General features: G+C 36.4%; 1 protein-coding gene across 1 annotated transcript; it reads left to right on the plus strand.

The window, feature by feature from the left end:
• Positions 1–5,263: 5,263 nt before the first annotated feature.
• On the plus strand, positions 5,264–19,543 carry GCG (glucagon). The gene is made up of 7 exons (XM_082260895.1): positions 5,264–5,361; positions 6,403–6,501; positions 9,590–9,751; positions 11,460–11,594; positions 13,361–13,474; positions 16,673–16,810; positions 19,000–19,543. The coding sequence occupies exons 2-7, from the start codon at positions 6,410–6,412 to the stop codon at positions 19,019–19,021; spliced, it is 663 nt and encodes a 220-aa protein (XP_082117021.1). The 5' UTR covers positions 5,264–5,361; positions 6,403–6,409; the 3' UTR covers positions 19,022–19,543.
• The last annotated feature ends 486 nt before the right edge of the window (positions 19,544–20,029 follow it).

A 20,029-nucleotide genomic window follows, 5' to 3' on the forward strand; every position in this document is an offset into this window, starting at 1 on the left:
CGCCTTCAGCGTTCTCTTCCTCCACGAGGCCATGGATGTGTATTGTCCTGACCCGCCATACCCGCTGCATGACGTTAGGGTCCTAGGATTGCGACCAGCGTCGGGCAAACATGGTAGGTCGGCCACTATATTTCTTTCTCCTACCACTCCTTCTTTCCTTTGCATTTCTCTTTTTTTTTGGGCCAGCACCCCCTCTCACTCATTCCTCACAGTTTCAGGCAACCTGCCATGGCACACTGCCAATTCCTCTCTCAATTCTTCACACCCACTTCTCTTTTATGCACCCTGTATTCTCCCCTCCCCACACCTTCTTCTTTCTTGCACTTAGTTGACATTCTTCTTATCCTATTTTATATATCAGGATTTCCCATCCAATTCACTAACTTTCACTAACATTGATAGCAATATGCTACATTTATATTTTTTATATATACGACAGATCTGGATGGTTCATCTCTCCACTATTCTTTAGCCACCCACCTGCCATGGACCCCCTTCTCTGGCTGCTCCCCAAGGGACCCTTCAGCTCCCGGGTCAGACCACGGTCTGCTGTTTTCACATGGGAATCCATTTTTCCAACAAGGTTCATTAGCCTGTGAGTATTTCATACTCTTTCCCAATCATTATTATCCCTGTTGTGAATTTTCTTACTTGAATACTTTATATATTCTCCAACGTTTACTTCAATTCTTTTGTCATTTTGTTCTTTTGTAGTCATACTCAAATACATTGATCTCTGAAGAAGGGAGATGTAGCTCCCGAAACGCGTCAGGTCATTATGTATCAGACTCTAGTATCATGGAACTTCAATATCATATTCAGGTTACCTTTGAAACTCAGTGGCGACACCAGGATATTTGCCTATATACGTTTCAATATGGTTCATGTTGTATACATTGTCATTACGGCCATTGAGCTATGCTATGTTATGTACATGTTACTATTATTCGTATTACTTGTTTATACAATGCAATAAAAATATACATTGTTTTACATATTTATTGTGCCATTTATTCTATCTCCAGCCACTAGCACCCACCTCATTCAAAGTCCCGCGGGCCAATCTCTTGTTGTTTCTATATATTTTGGGATGGAGGCGTGCTTGGGGGGAATCAGATCATTGCCCCTTTTTGGAGCAGTGAATACAGGGTCAAACAGCCTTTTTACATAAACTGTTGGGCTCAACAGTGAGTACAACAAGCATGCTTTACTGCATATACAAACTAACTATACTGTTGTGGGTTTAATAACACTTTAAGGCTCCATGCACACTAGCTTAAAAAAAATGCTCCTAGCAGCAGCTTTTGAGCTTTTTGTTTTCTGCTTCAAGAAGCAAACAGTGTTTTATTGTTACTATTTTAGCCTATAAGCAGTTTTGAAGCTTCTGCTTCTAGGAACAGAAAAAAAAAAAAAAAAGCTGTTAAACTGACGGAAAGACTGAGTGCCAGGCACCTAGAGGTGTCCACATAAACATCCACAGATTACAGAGCCCTCTAACAGTCCTAAAAATTATTATCCAATAGCGACTTGTGATCCAGAAACCTCATATTTGCCTCCCTGCTCGATACAGGTTCATAACGGTTATTGGTGACGTCACGTCAATAGTTAATGGGCAAAAAACAAGGCAGGCTAAAGCAGATGCTATTTACATACTGGTGTGTCCTGGGGTTTGATGCTCCTGAGAGTTATCTGCAAGTTAAAGTTACATACAGGGACCTCTAGGTAATTACCACTCCTGGTAGTTTTTTAGCTTTGACCCACACATAGGTTTGATTTTGATTCCTATAATTTTTATTAATTTTGAAAGTAAAAGATTTGTATACAAAACACAGCATGTATACTTGCATAACGAGTCACATTACCATTTGCAAACCCGTAAGGCACACGGTTTCCTGAAAAATGGCAAACATTCTGTTCTGGATTGAATGCAAGAATAGGAGACCGTTCCTTCCAGTGATAATGCCTAAAAAAATCTCTCTAACAAAAGAACATGTATAAAACTTTAGATAAGTTAGATAGAACTGTGGTATAAATGAAAGAATGCACTTAACTCAAAGACATAAGACAAAAGAGAGAAGAAAGACAAAAACATTAGATAGATGTGCCACCTCTTCATCCGTCCCGAGAGTCTATCTCTCAATGCTATTCATTGTCCCCTGAGATATAAAATGACCATGGGTTCCACATTTTTTTTTAAATAAAAGGCATTTTGTCATGCAAAGTGGCTGGTAATTTTTCATTTATCATTATTCACGATAGTTTTGCGTTTATTCATCTGAACGGGATAGACAAGGATGGACATGATCAAACCATCAAGCAATTGCTATTCTAGTTATAAATATAAAAGATATACATTTTTTGGCATGTCTTGATGCCTTCTCAATTGGTCAGCCCAATAAGGCCTGCCTGGGGGCATATGTTTGCTTTTAAGCTCACTTACATTTTTGAGCCTTATCCACTTGCTCTACTTTTTTGTCTTTAGTAGCAGAATCAGCTGAGACTAGAACTTTGACTAATGTCATCCCAATAATGCAACACAAGAGGCAAAAGTTTCACCCTGGCTCATGGTAGTGACTCCATAGGTCTGTAAAATTAGTGGCCATCCAATATCACTTGTTCCACGATTGTATATAATTTCCCCTCAACTCTTTACCAATTACAAACCTAAGTCGCTTTGAAGATTCAAAACAGTATGCCTATCCCAGGCAACCCAGGTAGAACATACGGGCCAGAGCATTAGGATAACCGACCTGTCTCTGTACCACATTTCTACTATATATGTTCAGCCAAACTTGTGAGCTCTAAACATTCAGATTCAAGATCATGGCAAATAGTATTAGGTGTGGTTATACCATAGAGCAGTGGTCCTCAACCCTGGCCTACAGGGCCCACTAACAGGCCAGATTTTAAGTATTACCTTGGGGAGATGCAGACTAGAGTACTGCAATCACTGAGCAGCAAATGATATCACCTGGGATGTATTTCAGTTATCTTGCAAATCTGGCCTGTTAGTGGGCCCTGTAGGCCAGGGTTGAGGACCACTGCCATAGAGGATGCAGTTATCACATGATCAGGTTTTCCATATTAGTAATTCTGTATATTACCAGATATTGGCTGGACTCTGATATTGGTATTTGTCCTGTACATTGGCCACTAAAGTAAATTAGGTGTACAATGACTTAATTGGTCTAATATTTGGTCTATATACAGGTAACATGATATTTATGTTGTCATAGCTCAGAATTCCAGTTTGGATGGACAATGCATGTTCGGATTCTTGACCAAAGGTTGAATGAATCCTAACTATTCTGTTAGACTCCTTACAGGGCTCATTAATGTTTTCAAATATACAGTATGTTACAGATAGGCTTTATGTGTTTTACTGAATAATTTTTATATTCACATTAATCTTGATTTACATTCAAGCTGGGAAGTCAATCTAAAAATAAAAAGGGATGAAGCGCTTGGAAGCATGAGTAAATTTGAGGGCAGCCCGTTAATGAAAAGAGAATGTTTTTTTGGGCTTGATTTTGGCAAGAATAAAACATTGCTGATGTCACGGATTTACAACACCAGGTCCAATAAATTGTGTGTCATAGAAATGGATTCAGCATAACCCTAATTCAAGTCATTACTACTATTAAAAACCCTTACATATTGACATTAAGGGGTTGATTTACTAAAATTGGGGAGTGCAAAATCTGGTGCAGCTCTGCATGACGTCAACTAGGAGGCGATCAGCCTGACTTGAACCCTTATGTATGGGATACAGTTATCTAGGCTCCCTGAACCTATACTGGCACGCAAACGGAGGGCAAGGAAGATAAGATGTTCAAGTGCTGCAGAGTGGTGAGAGCCTTGGGGCAGTTCCTTATCTCCATCCTATATTTTGCAATTGCAATCCATGCTGTCATTATTCTAAAAGGAGCCCTAACATATTCCCATCTTCTGATGATAACATTTAAACTTTGCCACAAGCCATCAAAGGGTTCTTAGCCTTAGGAAAGGTGATGCCATGATTGAGAGAGATGGTGACAGCAGTGGACCATACTTGCATAATGTGTGTAAAAAATGGCCTTTTGGTCCCCAACTGAAGTGTGACAATTCAGAAGCACATTTAGGAGACAGAGACAGCGTTTGGTCACCCTATAATAGGAAGTGCTTAAAGAATAAACCAACTTTTGTTGTAAAAAAAAAAAAACATTCTACTGTGGGTTACCAATGTACACTGCAAGGATTTTACCAAACTTTGTTGCAGATTCCAACCTTATTCTGCTCTGAAGAAAAAGCTGTATGATTGATTATGTCAATTTGTAGAGTGAATCTGAATGTGCATTTTCATTATTCATCAGCTGATGCATTTTCAGTATTCTAATGAGGAAAGTTGCAGGATCTGCATCCCTTTCGAAATATTGAACATTTTGGGGCGTATCACACCAAAAAATTACATTTTTGTTGCAGAGGATGCCTAAAATCTTACTTGTACTTAGTGCAGACTTCTTTAAAAATCAGAGAGCCAATCACACAAGCAGGAAATTACATTTTGAGGAAGTTTTGCACACCAACTGTGTACAGAAGACCTCCAGGCTGACATATTACATTAAATGTTACAGAAACTGCAGACTGAAAAGGAAAGGGCATTTTTATTAACATTCAATTACATGGCTTGTATAGCAATATTATATACTATATCATTTTTTTTAATTGATATTTTTTTTTTCCCCACTAAAGTGAAGTTACCCTTTAAACAGGAACCTTCAATGCAGGATTACTGGATATTTTAAGAAAAGCTTCAGATTTAAAAATTTTGAAGATGAGCTTTGAAATGTCATTAACTTCTTATACCTTATCTGAGATTTTAATGATACTTTATTACCAATAAATGCATTTATTAATTAGATATAAATTAACACATACATAAAATATTAAGTTATACTATTCCATGCATATTCTATGAGAACTTATAACCAAGTCATGATAAACTCCCTTTTGTGCATGGGTTGATTATGTGAAGAACAATTCACGTTCCCTGCCATCTGACATAGCGTTATACCTGTACTTGCATTACACCTGAAAAGGAAGCACTTGTACATGTGCAATTGTTTCACGATGATTTGCCAGCCGTCTCTAATGTGTAAATTACACAAAGAGAAGTCAGTTGTATCTTAACATTTAAAGCATCAGCAATCACATGATCATCTGTGTCAGAATTAATGCACACAATGCATCCTCACAATGTTCAATGAAGCTGAAAAGAGTATAAAATGCTTTGTGGCAGAAGCAGTTGGAATCATCAGAAAAGACTGAAAAGTATCTTCAGAAGGAGCTTCATTTTGTCCATTTCCAGAAGTCCATTTCACGGTGAGCATTGTCCTGTGGACTGCCATACAGCTGGCCACTGTCTCGGAAGGTTTTTATGAAAGCTTAATTATTTTTCATTTTATTTTCTACATTATTTACTATTTTATACAGTTTTTCACATATCTTTTTTAATATTAAATAATCTAAATAAGAAATCCTAACATATGTTTATAATCATTTATTACGTTACATTTATGTTTGGTTTATTAAATCTTTGAATATTGAATTAAGATTTTTTTTTGTTAAATTTGAATTTTAGATGTTAAATTCATCTTTCTTAATTCACCTAATTCATTGTATTTCATTACAGATTTTTAAACCAAAATATATTTTCTAGATATGTGCAACTGCATAAATATATTTGCTGTTTTAAGGAATGATGTATTTCTGTAAGTTTATTTTTAAGTTAGCTATATATATATATATATATATATATATATATATACATAGTCAAACTGCTTTAAGGGTTGAAGGATTTAGTTCTTTGAAGTATTTTTTAAACCTCCAAAATAAATAATGGAAAATTTCATCCAGCCACCTACAAAATTAGGAATTTAATGCAATATAAATAATGAAAATACTATAAATTAGAAAGCCTTTTCAATAATTATTTATTGATAGAAATGAACCAAGTTAACTGCCTCTCTTTCTATGTTAGTTGGGCTAAACTTTTTTCTATAAGCTAGATGCAAATAGGTTTGGATATTCAGCTTCCTGGTCCTTGCAGAATATTAGGCATACTCATTTGCATCATAGCTTGTTGAAGATTAAAGGTGTCTATCCCTTCCTAGTGTTTAACTTTAATCCATATATTTCTATAATACATGCCCTCTAATTTTAATAGCTAAACATTATTGCGTGCATAAGACAAAGAAAACACTTTTTGCTATGGGCATAATCTTTAACATTCAGTTCACTTAACCACACAGTTTATATGACCAGATTTTGTTTTTCCATTTTTTGTGGTAATGTTTTATTGCTGTCAACATAATGGATTATTGGCACAACTGATGGAAACTGTTATTGTTTAATCTGTTGCAGAAAAAACATGAAAAGCATTTATTATATGGTGGGGCTTCTTTTTATGTTACTGCAAGGAAGTTTCCAAAGTCCTATCCAGGAAACAGAGGACAAGTCCAGGTATGTATCAAACTGACTAAAGTTCATTTAATTATGTTGGGTATTTTTATTAATATATTGGATACTTGGGTAATTAGTGGTCTCTAAGCTGTTGAGTAGCCATAGGTCCCCTGCTGGCTAGTAAATCATGCTGGAATGTATTGTTTCTTAAACCAAGTAGACTGAAGTTTTTCTATGACTGTTGCAAGGTGCTAACTGACAAAGGTGTACTTAAATGTCAAAGACCTAAAGGGTTAATCCTCCCAAAGTTCATATTTTGTTTTTTTGGCGAATGTGGAGTGCTGAATCACATCATGGTTTCTTCCACTTTGGATTCTAGCACTGGGATGTCTTAAAAGAGAAGTCCCAGCATTCGTGTTACATTCTTCATAACATTTGAGAGAGAGTCCCTTTCTCCAGGTGTTGGCTGTTAGGGGAGTATGGTGGGAAATTCAGATGCATAGATCTCATTGCTTTTATGCTGGCCTTACAACAGAATTGTGCAATCAACAGCAATATCCCACCTATGGGTTCAATAGTTTCCCAGCTTTAGGCAAGCCATCAAAATTGTAATGGAAACCGATGTAAACCAACATATTATCAATTAAAAGGCATCAATTTCCATATCAATGTTGATTGGTCACTGAGAATGACTGAAGTGGCAGATTACTGGGGATCTTTCAAATATGCGCAACACTTTTTTATTGTTTTTTTTATGTAATTAAAAGCTGTTAGAAAACAAAACAGATGACAGCTGATAATTAATTAAGCCTATCATATTTACCTATACCTAAAAATTTTTGGGTAGGCTTTTTTTAGCTAGTTCTTGAATTACAAGTTTATTTTTCAATGTAATTAAATGTAGCACAATATTAAAAGATAAATTATGTTACTATTAATAGGAAAGTTTGTTACGCCTATTGTTACTTCATTCATTTCACTCTACTTCTTCATTCCACTATTTTATGTGTTTAAACCAGGAAGTGCAGACAACGTTAACTATTCCAATATAAAAAACGAAAAAAAAACTTTACAATGTGTATAAAGTCTTGTTTTAATTAACTACAGTATTTATTCCCAAGCAAAAACCTTCTCATATAAAGACACGCTTTACTGTATTTACAGTTTATTTTTCCTAAGAATTAATTTTATCTCTTATGGCCACTTTTAACTTGAGAAAATATGTTCTAACTGAAAAAGTCCATTTAAGGATTGCAAGGGGGAATATCTTGTGGCATATTATTTTAAGTGCCTGTAACATGGAAGGTTATATAAACCACATGTCTTTGCTTCCACACAGTGTTTTTGAGAATTACAATATGTGACTTGTATGTGAAGAAGATGGTATCACTTCAACATGTCCAAAGTATTTTAACAATTTCTCAGTAAAAAAAAAAAAAGAAGCTCCCTATGTCTTCAAAGTGGATCAGTCTTTTCTTGTTGGTTCATGCCTTACTGGAAGGTGTTTGCACATCCCATGCACCCATGAAAAAGAATGATGCCTTTTTAAATGTATTAAGACTCTACTACGCTCATGTAGCTCAACAGTAGTGACACATGTTATACATGTTGCACTTTTTCTATTAAGAAAAGTCCTCAGTGTGGCTGATTCACTATAGAAGATGAGAATTATCCCTTGAATTGAAATTTTACTTACATTTTCTAATCATGTGCAAATCAAATCCATATTTACTATGAATATTCAGTTGTGTGCAGGTTAAAAAAGGAAAAAAGTATTTCTTGCATTGTTGGCTAATTGAAGTGACCGTTTGCTCCATATTTTGAGTAATTCTCAACTTCTTTAGAAAATCAGGCTTAGGATGTCAAAACGCTCATGAAACCTTATCCTAAATCATTTAAAACTAAGCCTTTAATGTAAGAGTCTGAAGTAATAGTAATAGGGTCAGGAGGTGGAAACCTTTTTAATATAATATAGTTTGGTTTGTTTTTGTTGTTTAATAAAGGGCAAGAATATAGTATATATTTTAAATATTTATTAGATATAACATTTTATAAAAAGTTAATTTTTTTAATAAGCAGAGACAGATTATTCAGACTAAGCTCACCAGTCTGAAACCGTTCCTTACTTATTTTATCCTAATAGTTAATTTTATAATTAATATTTTCATGAATTATTCTTAAGCTGTTGTTAAAGCCATTACTTATTTTATGTTTTGGATAGATAAACTTCATGTCTCAGAGGCACAACGGGATGTGAGAGGATATCTCTCCAAAATGAGGAAAAATCCCACATTTGGAGATATGTCCTTGCACTTGGTGTTTCTTTCAGAGTATTTGCTCTCTATTCCCTTTCTGGTGACAACTGTAAAATCTTGGATTTCCCATTACATACTGTCCTGGTGACCACTATTTATGACAAAGTATACATCTTATACATACAGTCATACATAGAGATCGATTTACTAAAGGCAAATAGGGAGCATTTATTTGAAAAGTGAAGCCAAAGCTTAGTGAATTTTGTGCATGTGCAAGGAAAAAAAAAATAGTATTTTTGCTTGCACATGATTGTGTGATGGAAGTCAGCATAGCTTTGCCTGATTCACTAAGCTAAGGGAAGCTTTCCTTGCAAAGTGAGCAGCCTATTTACTTTTGTTAAATCAACCCTGAAGACAACAAAAAACACACAAAAATCAACAGCACAAAGGTTTTAACACGTCTGTGCTATATTCAAAACTAAGAAAAGATATAATTTAAATTTTATCAAGAAGTTATTGAAATGCATGCAGTTTATTAATCACTTCCAAATTGTCCTCGGTAGGGAAAAATTGAGTAATCAAATCTTTATCTGAAGTTCAGTGAACCACAATCTATTTTTTTAATGAGGATGTTAGAGATCTGTTTGTTTCTCATATATCAGAACACAAGATTCTAAAAGAGATCAAACAGGATTAAAAAAAATAAATAAAGTCTTCTAGGCTCTTTCTTATTCATGGTTGACCAGAGATAGAGAATTTTAATGTAGGACTCCGTTTTGCCACCACCCTGTGTTTCATCATGTAGGCTAGCTATAGAAGTGTAGAGTTCAGAATAAAACCCCCTAGCCTCTTGATAGATACTTATATCATCAATTAAAAAATTGTATACGCAGATCAGTCAAAGCTGCAAGGACTGAAGCACTAGATGATTCAGATCACCACAATGAAGTTAAACGTCATTCACAAGGCACATTTACTAGTGATTACAGCAAGTACCTAGACTCCAGGCGGGCTCAAGACTTTGTCCAGTGGTTAATGAACTCAAAAAGAAGCGGGTAAGAAATATGGAGCCAACAGAGTTTAACGTTCTGTTTTAGATGGTAAAATATAGGTCCCCTCCAATTCTGTGTCCTAAGTCAAACCTTTCTGTTATTATGATCCTATGTCAGTGCTTTACATGTGTCCTTTGAACCTTACCATCATTGTTTAGCACAAACCTTGGTTGTGTGGTTTGATCAATTTACTTTTTTCTCCTTTTAAACCTGAATTTATATTGTGTGAGCAACATGTCTGCCAGCAAATAGATATGAGTTAAAGGATGATAAATAAATCTTAAGCATTCCAGACTTAAACAAATGTGCATAGAAGTAGGTAAAGTCCTTCGGACCCAAAGCAGCATTTCCTCACTATTCATAATTGTACCTATTTGCACAAAGAACTTGCAAAAACAGGATCATGAAAACCTCTTTTAGTCTTTTAGTCAATGAACACATCATCTGTGATGCAGAAAAGAAACATGCATGCTTGATACATATTTGTAAGCTATGCAAATGCACTTATATATTCTATTCTATATATTCTATTTTTGGATAGAATAGGAAATGATTAAGACCCCTTTTTTTATTTATTTTGTCTTTGTCCCATTAGAAAGATTGCTCTTCACATCCTATACCAGAGACACAGCAGGAAGTGTGTAGAGGTCTTTCCAAGTGAAGGGATATCCAGAACAATTTTCCCAATAAGTTTTACTCTTCTGTTGCTGTAACAATTCAAAATCTTTGGATTTCCCATCACATTTTCTAGGGGTGACAATGGTTACCAGGACCAATAGTGAGGGTGAATCTCCCCAGCAGAAACAAAGACAGAAATAATAATAGAAAAAATTTCAAAGGTTTTTACCCTTTCATAGTTTATACAAAAATAATATTCACCCTCTCTCTTGACCACTGTCACTGAGACAGGAAGTGATAAGAATTTCACTATGGCGTAGAGTTGTCCTTTTACTTCCTATTGCATATCCAGGACAGGAAAGAAGGGAAATCTCCCCTATGGGACACAGGCAGAAAATAATATACCGACAGGGGTATTAACACTATTCTATTTTATACACAATTAAAAAAAATAAAATCTCCTCTCCTTTCCTCTCTGCCATTTAATCCAACAATTCATAAACATCATATTAAACATCTCATTAATGGAAAAATAAAAGATGTAAGAATTAGGCAGAAAGAATATGTGTTAGAGAGGCCCAGTTCAACCTTTAAACAGTACCTGTTGAATTGTCGTACCCTTGTCTTTGTCTGCAATAGCTATACAGCCTGCTGATGGCAGTGGCCTATGTCTTGCGATCAATAAATATGCTAGACCAGTGTTTTTCAAAACTTTGGTCAGTTGTGTACCACCATCACAACATTTGGAGTGTCAAAATACTACCTATGTTTAAAAAAATAAATAAAATAGAATTCACTTTTCAAACAAAATGTATTACTTTTTCTGTTTAAATCTGGTCAGTGCTTCACCATTGGAGAGACCCAGTAGCCAATCAAAATCCAAAGAAGCATAAACAATTCACATTTATGGCTAAGAAATATTGGCAGCTATAACTGATTTCAACATATGCTCTCCCACAAGGTTGCTTGTTGGGGGACCACCTGCATGTTTACTACATATCATAAGTGGTACATGACCCACACTTTGGGAAACACTGTTTTAGATTAAAAGTCTATAAATAATTGCATTTAATTGTTAAATTTGTCTTTCTAGAGGAATATCAAAGCGCAATGTTCAATTTGAGAGGCACGCAGAAGGCACATATACCAATGATGTAACCCAGTTCTTGGAAGAAAAAGCAGCCAAAGAATTTATTGACTGGTTGATAAAAGGAAAACCAAAGAAACAGTAAGGACACCAAAAAGTTATTTTCCTAAATGAAACTTTTTATACTTAAAAAGTATTTAATCTATTTCATTATCAGCCTTTTTTTGGCTACAGTACACTTATTTTGTTTTATAGAGAATCCTGGTCTTATTAAATGGGAAAGAAACTTCTAATAGTTTGCTTCCTTTGCTATTTTTATATCAACTTTTGTAATGAAGCCAGTTGGCTAATTTAAAACACAAGATACTGAATGAAAGAGAAAATATAAATCATTAACAAACAAAATAATTTAGCACTGATTAGATTAGAATTTATAAGTTAATGTTGTAAAGTTTTGCATTTGCTTTTATCTAAGCTGTTCCCTGAAACAGAAAAAAGTCCACTTTTGCCAACCATTTCAATGATCTACAGAATTCACCTTCTAATATATTTTTCTTCAGCGGTCTATCTTGGATTATTTTCACTTGAAAAAAATAATTAATAATAAAAAAAAACATATAAGTGGAACTGTGCTTAAGTGATGCAAATAGATTTGTTAGGATAATACTTAAAACTTGTTGGCTTTATAATATAATCTTATCAGAAAACTTGGGCAATGCAAGCTCAGCATTTGATGTTAAAGTTGCTCAACAAAAGTTATGTTCATTGAAAAACTGCTTTCCAAAGTAAACAGTAGATCTAAATAGATAGGTAGCTGAAGTTGAATGCAAATCTTGACCTTTCCAATAAGAGTCAACTGCCCATTTTTCCTTCCCACCTTGTGAGATTTCCTATCACTCAATGAGGCCATCCTTCAAAGCACCAATAGGGGTTCTCAAAAGGCAGATGACATAGGGCCAAGCTTGAGTATAGATTTGCACATAACTTTACCTTCCTATATCTCTTGATCTACTGATCATTTTGACAAAATTTACTGAAGATCCCTTCTAGTTATGCAACGTTTTCTTCATGTGACCATGGCTGTGACTCATTTACATTATAAGTAAATATATGGCAAATCACAGATGATGCTTGAAATGTTTTGGGAATTTGGCAATTATTCTTAAATAATTAATGATTATTGAATAAACTCTACAGAATCATTCTCACCTCCGACAAAAGATGACAGATCCCAGATCTTACAAACCCACACAATATTCTACCAAAGTGATTTGTTTTACAAAATACCACCTTCTCATTGCTGAAGACATCCACTAAAATTTCTAAATTGAGTTATGGACTCATGGACTTATGGAAAGATGGCCTTTTTACCAGTTTTAATTTACACAATTTTTTTTACTGAGGAACTTTTACATATCTAACATTTCACCATTCAGCATCCTGCATTACAAATAAAGTGTAATGTATAGTTTTTGAAAGTGGGGAAGGGTTAAAACCCTGTCAGTTTATTATTTGATGTCTCTATCCTATTGGCAAGATTTCTCGTCACTTTCTGTTTTGGAGAACCAAGAGAAAATGAAAAAAAATCTCAACAAATTGAGTGTACTTCTTCTTTGTCCCCAGTGTCTTGGAACAAGGGCTCCCCATGGGCTTCATGGAACTTGTTTTTCACGCCTCTTTTTACATTTTTTTTACATGACTTTTATCTAGACAATGGTCACAGTACAATTATCGAGAGGGTGAATCTACCTAGGGGAGACACAGACAGGAATAAAATCATATTATGTGTATAATACTTCCCTACTTTATCCAAAACTACAAAAAGTAGGTCTACACTTTAATAAATCATGATATTGTGATGAATAATTAAAAGCATCCCAAATTCAAAAGACTTTTTCATTGTCTAGGAGATTATCAAGACACGCAGAAGGAACCTTCACTAGTGATATGAGCAGCTACTTGGAGGAGAAAGCAGCCAAAGAATTTGTCGATTGGCTAATTAAAGGAAGACCAAAAAGAAAGTAAGGATTTACATATGGAAACTGATTTTTATGCTTTTTTCCAATTTTACATTTTTCACTTTGATAATACAAATTACACTGAGAAATAATTATGTCAGAGCCTTTTGGCTCCTAAAAAATATACATAGGAAGATAATAAGCACATTAAGTTAGTTGTTACTTGCATAATACTGTACATAGAATATCCAAAAAATAGTCTTAGGAAGCCTGTGTTGGTTGGAGGTGATAATTACCAAGAATAATATGTATCACCCTATATATATTTAAATACAATACAAAACTAAAATACATTTTGATCCAATAACTTTGATCCAATAGGTGTTAAAAAGAATTGTAAAATATATGTACAAGTTTCCATAAAATGCGGCTCCCAATATAAAACCTTTTTAACCACTTTACTACCAGTCACGTAACCTCTACGTCGGCTGACTTTGAGTGGTTATACCGGGATGATGCCTCTAGCTAGAGGCATCATCCCGGTACCGTTGTTTGAAGCCGACGGTCGGCTTTCCGTCGGTAACGATCGATGCGGCTCGGGAGCCGCTCGATCGTTACCCGGGGGGGCGGGAGGGGACGTCCCCCCCCTCCCGCCGCCTTCCGCGGCTTTGCTCGGGGCTACCGTCCCACCGGGAGCCCCGAGCACCCAGCCGGCACGTCCGCCGGCTGGATGGAGTCCCGATGAATGCCGGAAACGGCATCGATCGGGTCTCCGATGACGTAACCCGGAGGCGGCGTCCATGACGTCACGTCCGGGTTACTGTGCTGCAAAAGGCGGCAGATTTGAAAAACGGCTGTATGCAAAAATGCCGTTTTCGGCGTTTTGCATACAGGGAAGTGTAGTGGAGGGGTCTAGGGTCTTTTAGACCCTCGATCCCTCCATAAAGTGTACCTGTCACGACATATTGCTGTCACAAGGGATGTTTACATTGCTTGTGACAGCAATAAAAGTGATCAGATTTTTTTTTTTTTAAAAAACCTGTAATAAAGTTTAAAAAAAAAGAAAAAATAAATAGGAAAAAAAAAAAAAAAAAAATTTAGCCGTCCCCGTCACCGTTAGCTCGCGCACAAAAAAAAACGTATACGCAAGTCGAGCCGCAAATGAAATCGCTGTTCAAACCACACATGTGAGGTATCGCCGCGATCGCCAGAGCGTGGGCAATAATTAAAAAAAAAGAGCTACACTCTAACTCTAAACTGGTAACCGTTAAATAAATTTAAAGCGTCGCAGATTGAGATCTCTATTGACCGTAGTTTGTCGCCATCCCACGGGGGGGCGCAATTTTAAACCGTAACATGTTTGGTATCTATTTACTCGGCGTGACATCATCTTTCACAATATACAAAAAAAATGGGCTAACTTTACTGTTTAGTATTTTTTAAATGCAGTGAAATGTGATTTTTCAAATTTTTTCCAAAAAAATGGCGTTTTAAAGACCGCTGCGCAAATACCGCGTGACAAAAAATTTTGCAATGACCGACATTTTATTCTCCAGAGTCTTTGCTAAAAAAATATATATAATGTTTGGGGGTTCTAAGTAGTTTTCTAGGAAAAAATACTGGTTTTAACTTGTGAACAAAAAGTGTCCGAAATAGGGCTGGGGCTAAAGTGGTTAAATTTGACCTTTACTTAAATAATAACATAACGCTATGTGAATAATGTTACTGGGATGGATACAAAATAGCATTTGAAATGTTAAAATACTTTTCTTTCATGTACTCCCCATATACCAACATCAGGTCATGTGATCTCTTGAATGGTAGGATGAGGGTCAAGTTTGGCTATTTCTACCCTTTTGCACAAAGTATGTGGCCCAAGACTAAGGCAAATGATCATTTGACTAGGCCTCGAGTAAACGTATTGAAGGCAAGTATTTTAACCCGTCCACTGCCCTTCAATTATTCATTACAACAAATCTGGAAAATTTGTTGTAAAACTGGAAAATATCTAATAAAAAACTTTGCAATAAACTCTTAAAGTGGCTGTAAAGTCTTTTTATTTTACATTAATGCACCCTCTGTATTAAGCCCCCCCTAAATACTTACCTGAGCCTGATTTTGGTCCAGCGATGTGTCCAAGAAGCTCTTTCTTCGCTCTCTCTCCTCACTGGCCATAAAGGCAATTGGCTTCTGCTTCTGTCAATCACAGTCTGTAAGAAAAGAGAGTTGGGGGGGCTAAGCTGTGCTGGGTGTGTGTGTCAATGGACACACAATGTGGCTCTGGAGTGAGCCTACCTAAGTCCCCCCATAGCAAAGGGCTTGCTATGGGAGCATTGGACAGGAGCGCTGGCAAGCACCTCCAGAAGAGGAGGATCAGGGTTGCTTTGTGCAAAACCATTGCACAAAGCAGAGAAGTATACCATGTTTGTTATTTTAAAAAAAATCACTTTCAATCCCTTAAAGGTGTTTAAATATATTGATATTGATATAAATATATTGATATTATTTACAGAGAAAGTTTTAAGACTCGGAACGTATGAGTTCCTGTTGATTTCCTTGCTCAATAGTAGGTAGCTCCGTAACTAGGGTGGTTAGCATGCACACTGACAGAGCAGATCTGTTAAAAATGACCATCATTTAATTACCATATAATTCAGAAAAAATAAATGTATTTTTAAAGAGAGAGTGTGCATACCGTACCTGGCCTTGAATCCAGCCTCCTGGACTTGCACAGCAGCACTCGGATTAGGGGAGGGACAGGCAACACTCAAAGTCAGTCAGGACTCTAGTGCTTTTCACAGGGCTGAATATGAACAGACTTAGAAAATTGGAGATCATGGGATGATATCATCAGTTTGCAGCTGCTCCTTCATTGTTTAACCACTGCCTTGGGCTGATCCTGGACCAGACTCTGTTGCTTACCTTTAGTCTATTCTGCAAGAAGGTCCAGGACATCTCTTGGTGGGTTTGCCTGACTCACACAATCAGTGGCTCTACAGAATACTTTTGAAATGATTTAGAAGTAGTTCACAAACTGTTCACATACTGTGTATTTACATATTTGATATTCAGACTTAGTACAGAAAGTCTAATATTCATGTAAAATGAATGTTTAAAGTAATAAAAATAAAACACACGAACCTATATTACCTGAATTTTTTTTTTGTTATGTTGCCTTTGATAGTAGTTAATTGCTCAGAAATACGTGCTGGCTTTATAATAGGATCCAATACATTAATTATCTTTTTTCTCCAAATAAAGTTTCCCAGATCTTTCAGCAGAAGAGATGGACAGACGACATGCTGATGGCAGTTTTACCAGTGACTTCAACAAAGCCCTCGATATAAAGGCTGCTCAAGAGTTTTTGGACTGGATAATTAACACCCCTGTTAAAGAAAGGTACATCTATTTATACCATTAGATATTATGATGCAATGTGCCTACTTATGAATCAGTTTATACTGAATAAAATGGAAACATTAAAAGTAAACTTGTACTAGGGAATATTACAAGGAGCCACCATTGTTGACCTCTCTCTAAGAATAGTTGGCTGGTTGTCTCTTGCTTCAGTACTGACCTGATGATCTGATCTTGGCAGTATGTTGGCTTACAGCCTACATAATCTCTTCTTCTAGATTTGCTTTAATGTGTATCTAAACCAAAGAACAAAGATTTAATATACTGCAGATTACCAAATGTAGTTGCTGCATTGCTTTTTTCAGGCTTTTATTACCCTATTTTCACTGTATGATCCTACCAGTAACACGCTTCCTATTTTAGGGGGATAACCCATACTCACAATACTGTATCTGCTAAAGAGCAGCGTTGTCACCCTAAGAAGAAGGTGTGTTGGTACTAAAGAACATCTTCCCCTCGCCACTCCTTCATAAAAGAGGGCAGGTGTCACAGACAGAGCAGGAACTATGCAGCAAATAATAATGTGCTGACTGTTAGCGGAGGCAGAAAGCAAGGAAGGAAGTCATCAACTTACAAGAGTTCTGGCAGGATTTACTCGCACTTATCAAACAGATTTAATAAAGCACTTTCAATGGCTTATTTAACTGACCAAAGGCGAGCAAATACCAGAAGTCCATTGTTAGGGTTAACATACACTTTAGATTGAAAATTATTAATTTTAATCAGTCAGACAACATTCCCCCTACTGAAGGGACAAAGAGGGGGTTTTCCTAAAGAGGAAGAATTTTGCTTGGGAGGATGACGATTTATGCTGGGGCTTTGTTTGGATAAGTAAGGGGGTGGTTTTGTTAGGGAGTGGTGGATTAGTGCTTGCGGGGAGAGATATATATACTCCTGTACGCTGTACATTACATACTTCTGTCCCCTGCACTCTACAATACATACTCCTAACCCCTGTACTGTGTATTTCATATTCCTAACCCCTGTACTTTGTGCATTTTATAGTACTGAAACCTACACTGTGTCCTTCACATACAGTATTGACCCAGTCTCTCTGTGCATTATATACTACTGACTCCCACACTCTGTGTGTTACATATTCTTGTATCATGTGTGTTACATGACCGTGACCCCTGCATCTGTGCATTACATACCATTAACCACTACAGTTTGTATGATAACCCCTGAATGTTGTACATTACATTATCCTAACCCCCAGACTCTGTATTATGTACAACTGACCCACCCCATTACATACTCCTGAATTATGCACTTTTTATGCTGTATTATACATTTAGTCTAGGTTCACACTGATGCGATGCAGGAAACGCATAGAATCCTGTGCCTTTCTCGCACCCCATTGCAATAATGTGGCATCCATGCGATCTGCTGCAGGTGTCAATGTTAGATTAATGACACCCTGAAACAACTCTCAAAATGCAGTGTGATTGTCAGAATCACGCATGCAATGCAATTCATGTGCAGAGAAAAAAAAAAGTGTCCTGCATGATTTGGTGTGGATACGATGCAATTTGAGCCATACAAAATTTGAGCCATACAAAATGTATGGCTCAAATATCACCTTACAAACATCGCATGTGATGTGCACAGGAATGCGGTGCCCTGCACTGAACAATTGTGAACCCACATATTTTGTGGGTACAAAGACTATGGGGTTGATTTACTAAAGTCAAACACATTTTGCAAAGTGCAGTTGTTCCAGAGCTTAGTAAATAAAGTAAAGCTTTACTTTCCAAAGAATACCCAATTATGTGGAAGGAAAATTTAATTTTTTTTTGCTTGTACATGATTGGATGATGGAATTCAGCAGAGCCTCTGCTCATTTACTAAGCTCCAGAGCAACTGTTCTTGCAGAATGCAACTGCACTTTGCAAAGAACACAGTCTATTTACCTTTAGCAAATCAACCCCTATGGCTTTTGTGCAAGTAGACCTTTACTCTGCTTATTCATACCTTTTTAATCCCCTCCCACTATTAGCACAAGGTGACCACACCCCCCACCTCTGCATTAGTGCTTCTTTCAGGGTGCCTGGGGTTGCCCAAGGTCTCTCACAATCCCAGAAACACCCATAAATTTACCAAAAAAACATGCAACTGGGATTAAAACACTGAATATAAACAATTCTCAAGATTTTTAAATTTCTTTTCAGGGATTTACTGGATGAGCAATAGAATTACAGAAGATCTTCAACAAGGATTCACGCGGCTGTCACTTGAAAAATGATGACTTTGTGTTCTGTAAATTCAAGCAGGTGTATCATAAAGCCATACAGTATAGCTTTGCATGCAAAGTAAATGAAATTTCCAGTAGTGTTTTCTTGTTGGGGGAATTCCACAAAGAGAAGATTCTGCTTATAAATGTGTATCTACAGTAACAGGTTTAATGCTTTCCTTCACGTATGGATTTGCACTGCAAAATAAAACAAGCTTTGCCGATCCGCCGTGAATGATGAGGGCTTAAATCCAAAAGTGCCATTCTCACGCCCACTTATTTAAAAAAGTTATTAAAAAAAATAGAAAAAATATAACTTGTTTAAATTAAAATATATACCTTATTTTTCTATGAAAATGAACTGTATATAGAATTTACTCCAATCAGTCGTGTCTTAGAAAAAGGGTAACCCTGTTTGAAATGTTTATTACAAGTGCTAAGCTTTCGGAATATTAACTAGTAGCCTTAAATAAAGTTTTTTAAGCGTCATTTGTCTTGTGTTTTTTTTTTGTAAACTTGTTCAATAATACTTTTTGGGAGGAAAACATTAAAGTTGAACTTCAAACAGTGAAATATATAGACATAATGCAAATATCTGTGATTCTATCTATCTAGTCCTGAGATTTACACAGTGAAAGGAGAAGCAACATAATGATCAGCTCATGCATCTGTCACTCTACTTTCCCCTCCTATCAGCCTGTCAGTACATGAACTGATCGGTTCCTTTTCAGTGGTATACCTAGGATATCTGGCACCTTGGACCAATCATTTTTTCACGCCACCCCCACCATAGAAGTATGCCCTTTTTCCCCAATACAGACCCCTCAATACAGATACTACTCCCCCCAGCACAGAAACCTTAGTACAGACCCCCCCCCCCACACACACACACACACACAGTAGAGACCTCCACAAGGGTGTTTTATGAAATCAGTGGGCCTGTGCACAAGATCATAAGTTGCGGCTCA

The sequence above is a fragment of the Pelophylax lessonae genome (assembly GCF_965119305.1).
Source record: "Pelophylax lessonae genome assembly, chromosome: 6".
Classification (NCBI taxonomy): Eukaryota; Metazoa; Chordata; class Amphibia; order Anura; family Ranidae; genus Pelophylax; species Pelophylax lessonae.

Excerpts from the sequence above, each read along its gene's own strand:
- GCG (XM_082260895.1), top strand. The coding sequence starts at position 6,410 with ATGAAAAGCATTTATTATATGGTGGGGCTTCTTTTTATGTTACTGCAA. Across the intron at positions 6,502-9,589 it reads GAAACAGAGGACAAGTCCAG|ATCAGTCAAAGCTGCAAGGA; the intron begins GTATGTATCAAA and ends TTGTATACGCAG. Across the intron at positions 9,752-11,459 it reads ATGAACTCAAAAAGAAGCGG|AGGAATATCAAAGCGCAATG; the intron begins GTAAGAAATATG and ends TTGTCTTTCTAG.